General features: G+C 38.3%; 1 protein-coding gene across 1 annotated transcript; it reads left to right on the forward strand.

The window, feature by feature from the left end:
- The first annotated feature begins 123 nt into the window (after window positions 1–123).
- LOC26531234 (angiopoietin-related protein 7) lies at window positions 124–1,248 on the forward strand. The gene is made up of 3 exons (XM_015174815.3): window positions 124–268; window positions 340–857; window positions 922–1,248. The coding sequence occupies exons 1-3, from the start codon at window positions 200–202 to the stop codon at window positions 1,076–1,078; spliced, it is 744 nt and encodes a 247-aa protein (XP_015030301.1). The 5' UTR covers window positions 124–199; the 3' UTR covers window positions 1,079–1,248.
- The last annotated feature ends 4,752 nt before the right edge of the window (window positions 1,249–6,000 follow it).

The following is a 6,000-nucleotide window of genomic DNA, read 5'->3' on the forward strand; positions in this document are numbered from 1 at the left end:
AGTAGAGCTCAGACAAGCTTTTTTAGTCGTTGCACAAGCGGATATAATTAAATGTAATCCAATTTTAACACTTTCTATTATAAAATAAGCATAACACTTCCTGACGAATAGGTTATTAAGCGATGTGCAGTTCAATTCTACCTCACATTAGTCGGGCTTTTCCCTGTAATTGGCAACGAAATTCGAAGACCGCTTTATAATGTTGAAACATTTAAAAGTATGTGCAGCTTTATTCACAATTTTGATTGCGGTATTATCTGGTGATGCGGTGAGTAGTCAACATGAGCAAATGTTATTATAATGTTATTAAACATGTTCTTTCAATTAATTTATTGTTAGCATAAGAGCCCCACGAATGTATTTCCGAAAAGTTGTCTTCCAGCGCGAGTACAGACAATAGAAATAGAAGGAGAGGCGCCTTTTTCCGTCGCATGCGATTCAGTGACTGCAGGAATAGGGTGGACCGTAATACAGCGTCGCACAGATGGAAGTGTTGACTTCTTTAGAAATTGGTCAGAATATGCTCAAGGATTCGGGTCAGCCGATGGTGAATATTGGATAGGTCTACAGAAATTGCATAAAATGACAAACTCTCAAAGACACGAGCTCTATGTTAAGCTTGTCGATCAAAGTGGCGAAGTACGCTATGCCAGATATGATAATTTCGTAATCGGAAGTGAGAGCGACAAATTCCGGTTGGTGTCGACTGGCCAATACAGCGGAAATGCTGGCGATTCTTTGAAAGGACATGTAGGAAATTCATTTTCAACCAAAGATCAGGATAATGATTTGCTTCCGGAAATCAGCTGCGCAAATGCTCTAAAAGGCGGTTGGTGGTATTTCCACTGCGCTGACAGGTATTATTATCGACATTTTTTGTTATGGAAAATATTTAACATATTTCTCTTCACTATCGTAAAGCAACCTGAACGGCTTTAGTTTCGATTGCCAAATGGAGGATTCAAATGAGCTGGAGTTAGACGGCTGCATTTACTGGCATCATTGGCATGGCCGTAGCTATTCCTTGAAAAACGTCCTGATGATGATTCGCCCCCTCGAAGCCGAAAAACTTACCTAGGAGCGACTTTGATTTAATCAGCAAGCGCGCGCTCTAATGCAAATATAATGCGGTACTTATTTTATATCTAGAGAGCCAAACAACTAATGAATTATATTTTATAATATTATTGAAAAAAAAAAGAAAACTATTTTATTTTAAATAAACTGGTTGCAATACAAAAAATATAACTAACATGTTTATATTTTCCACTTATTCGATGAAATTTGATCGGTTTTGACAGTTCTGGTAGTTCTGTTTTACAAGACGGAGCGTTAACTATATAATTCGAAACGAAAACAAACTACCAAAAAAATCCTAAGAACTGACTTGTAAATACCTGTATGACTTTATGATTCATCGAATGAATCGAGCTCCTTGCGACGAATTTAACGATCAGAAATCTGGACAAAAGGCAGCAAAAAAGGCAAATATACAAAAACTGATAGCATCGCAGTGTCATAAAAAAATAAAAGCATGAGTTTTAAAAGAGAAGACAAACAAAACAGCAAGAAATTCATAAGTTGCGTTCTGTTGAAGTATTTTATGTAAGTGTGGATTGAGCTAAACGCTGCAGGCAGCTTCAACAGCAAACAGATACGGATCAGACGGGGTTATATATGCCATCTATATAAGATGTTACTGAATGTATTCGACATGTGGTGTGCATTGAAATGTGGCACCAATTGTGTGACAGCAAGCAGGAGGGAATACCTGAAGTGATCTGATCCGATCTGGGCTGAATTGAACTGAATTGAATTGATGTGATCTGTCGCCCCCGTAAGCAGAGCCAATTGAATGGCATTTGGAACGGTTAAGTGCCTGGGTCGCACTTCACAACAGCGCTAATGTGACACTAAACTGATGTAAGAAAAAATCCGCTTAGTGCGCTAACAAAGGCAGCAACCAAAAATAAAACTAAATACCCAAAAACAGCAAAGACAACAACAACAACAACTATTGATATGAAATTACACACGGCCAAGAAAAAAATCAGACAAAATAAATAAACCACACATTTTTTTTATGTGGGCTACCCAAGATTTAATACCCTGCATATAATTATTATGATTTTATTACGTAAATAATATTTTTGTTATATCAACCTATTTTTAGCCACTTGCTGCTATATCAGCTGTATAAAAGAATCTATACACTTTATGGGGACTTCTTCAGTTGTTACATAACTTATCACATAAACACAAATACCCTGTACAAGGCTATGTTACGAGTATGCGCACAGCTTAAGTGCCCACGAATGTAGAAAATCAAAATCAAATTTCAAATAATGCATAAAAAATAATATTAAACTCAAGGCTTCAGTCAATGCGTTGATTGAGGCGCACTGAGCTTTATTGTACGGCAAACCCATCAAATGACAGTCACGAGTCTTTGGGCTATTGTGTCAGGTGTCTAATTCGAATGTCAATGCCGCTGGCCAAAAAGTCGCAGAACTTGGCCCCCATATGGAGAGAAGCCAACACCAACGCTAGCTTTGGCAAAGAAATTAAATAATTATGGCGCAATCTTTAGTTATTTTTCCATTTTTTTTTTTTTCAAACATTTTTATATAGTAATTTCAAGAGAAACACGTTTCGACCAAAGTGCTAAGGAGCAGCTTGAGTCCCAAGTTTGCATCGATCATCGATCAAGTTCGAGTGGCGCGTACTTCAATTATGCGTAATTTAAAAGAAATTATTGTCGTGCAAGAAATCACTTTTCGATATTTGGGCCTCTGGAAACCAGAAAGAAACATACACACGCACAACAACTAAAATATTTAGCTTCATTGCTCCGCGTAAAATATTTAACTGCGCCCATGTTTGGAGCGCATAATAATAATATTTATATTATTGGCACTAAATGCAGTTCCCGCCCTAAACAAAAAAAAAAAAAAACCATAAAAATATCTGAAAGGCACAGCAACATTTTTTTGTCAGTTGTTTTTGGGCTTGCTATAAAGCAAATGTCTTAGCTGTAAGACAGCTAAGACGTCTGCATAATACAAACAATATATATAAATATAAAATAAAATAATTGAGATATTAATAAGAATTTAAATATGGGCATTAATTTAAGCTATAAATAACAATAAATTATTATTCAAATAATTCCATGTAGCCATAAAATAAAACCTTAATATATTCTCACATATTAATAACAAGCAATTCTTCAAGTGTGCCCAAAGGGCCAGCTGTCCCAGAAAGCAAAACCTGGGCACACACTAACCATATCTCAATCTTTAGGCATGCCATGGCTTCGTGTATGGGTCAATTGCTTTGCTAAACTTTTGCGCTTAAGAAGTTTTGGCCAACGAAAAGAAAGAAAAAAAAAAAACAGTATAACCCTCAATTATGATATATATTTTATGAGAGCACTTTTAAAACCAATGCCAGACAGCTCAGTTCCTCAATTCAGTTGAGTTGAGCTGGCAGAAGGAGCAGCTCCTGCGCCAGCAACGCCTTTGTGTGGCGGCGTGATATTCCTTTGGGCACGGGCAACATATAATAATAAAATAAAGTGCAGTTAACACATGACTTGGCGCAAATAGTGTCACATTTTGATAAATGACACTCGTTTGTCAAACAACACACACTCAGCCAAACACACACACACACACACACATGGGAGCCAAGACAATGAGCCACGAGTACAAAATGAACTGCAAAATATGCCAGAGATATAACCACACGCTCTTAGTGCTCAAAATGATACCCAAAAACCAAAAACTTTATTTTCAGATTACCGAACATTAAACACACTATATATATACTAAGATACTTACTACTGATTGATATTTTTCTGTTGCGAACTGTCCAAGTTTTTAACTACAAGCAAGCGAGTGAACGATTTCCTTATGTACGCTGAATATCGAGATGGGAAATGTCACCTTGACTGTGTTGCACATTAAGTAATAAACTTTAAGTACCCGCTGAAAATTCAAAAATATCGTTCAAGCCCCCTTCGACACACTACTTCTCCAGCTATGTCGTTCGTCAGCTCAGCCGAAAAGGTGTTCCAAGATGTTCAAAAACTGACGTCCCGAAACGCTTGACGGATGGCTGAGAGCAAAACAGAGGGAAAGAGGAGAAATCGTTGGATACGCTTGGGCTGGGACAGCTTTATTATGTCTTAATTCAAGCCCGGGGCGATTTAGGCGACAGACCCTTTTGTGGCACCACCTCAGTTACCCAGTGGGTCAACTTTCCTTTCAATTTCAGAGTGGCGGTGTAGGACGTGTTGCAGAAAATTAAATTAAATTAAATTCAATTTTTTTTTAGTTAGCGGTTGCGTGGGGCGAGTATCTTGTAATTTCTTAATCCAAACTGCACCCAAAATAAAAGAAATAAAACTTTTATTAAATGAAGGCAGAAGCGAAACAGCAACTTATCATTTTGGTGGTCCTTTGCCTGGCCGCTGGGTGGGCGCGGCGTTGGCGTTGCCATCGTTGGCCAATTCTTTATTTACCGCTAGAACTTGTGCGGCGCGCGCGATCCTCATCAGAGATTTTTGGTTGGGTGTAACCATAAAATTCGCGCTTGCAGGCAGGCAAAAGTGAAAGAACGAGTTTTTTTTTATTATTTTTTTGCTTGGCATCTTGTGGGCGTGGTCGGCCATGTCATGCAACGGACACAAACAGTTTTAGGGGGCAGGGGGCATTTGCTTTGTTGCATTTGTAAGTGGCACAAACCAATGCAGTAGGCACCAGGCATTCAAAGTACACAAAAGCCTCAAACATTTGATAGTCAATAAATTAAAACATTAGCCAGAGCATGCACGTCACATGCGGCGTATGCGCAATGCGGACGTGTTAAAAATAAACAGTTGTTAAATTGAGCGCAACTAATCCCCAAAAACATCATGATAAATTATGACTTAAATCAGCTTTTGTTCAATTTTCAACTCATCATCAAAACTCATGACTACCAAACGCAGCGCAGGTGACTCGCAGGTTAAATAGTTGTGCATGCCTGCATAAGAGTGTGGCTGTGTGTGTGCTAGAAAAAGTGTCACCAACACAAACAAAAGACTAAATGGATAAAAATAATGATGTTGCTGTTGTTGTTGTTGTTGCCACAGGCTATGCAAATGGAAAATTTTAGATGCAAAAGCGCTTAACTAAATGTTGAATGAGATACAAGTGAAATAAACGAGACTGGAGCTGAGGGGCTTTTGGGGCGGCTGACACACACACACACACACACAACAGTTTGTTGGCAGTCAAATGTGCAACATGATATGGCAAATGTTTGACTGTGGGTGGGTGTACAGGCATAGATATACGACACTGCAAGAAAAGCATGCCAAACTGAAGAGAGAAGGAAAATATGAAACAAATCTGGTAAAATTAATAAATTCTTAAAAGATTTTGAAAAGAATCAAGAAAAATTAACAACAAAATTAGAAACTGAACAAATTTTATCTATTTAATTTATTTCATTTTATTTTATTTATTTATAATTTTTCACTATGATAATTTACTTACATTTTCCTACTTTCTTTTTGATTCGTTTGTAATTTATATTTCGAAAATGTTGCTTTGATCTCTCATTTGCAGCCGAAACTAAAAAATTTCTCTCAGTGCTGTCGCGCCATTCATAAAAAGCGCATCGTCGCCTCTTTATGCTAACAAAACGCTGCATTTTTCTATGCGTTGCCAGGCGGCAACGACATAATTTAGATTTTTCGCCCTGGCTGGCAACGTTTTCCGCTTGGAATGGATTCCAGCCCCCCCCCGCCTCTGCTCTACACGCCCTTGCACTCATCAGCACTTGAGGTAAAAGCTAAAAGAAAATGCGCCCAGCAGCTTTCCTGTCTATTGTCTGTTGAATTAAGTGCAAACATTAGCAGCGCACAATGGCTAGGCCCTGGTCCACGGTTGGCCCCCGAACCCAACCCAGTTCCAGTCGCAGCAGCTGATGATGATAATGATGAAGTAGAAA

This window comes from Drosophila virilis, chromosome 5 (assembly GCF_030788295.1).
Source record: "Drosophila virilis strain 15010-1051.87 chromosome 5, Dvir_AGI_RSII-ME, whole genome shotgun sequence".
Taxonomy (NCBI): Eukaryota; Metazoa; Arthropoda; class Insecta; order Diptera; family Drosophilidae; genus Drosophila; species Drosophila virilis.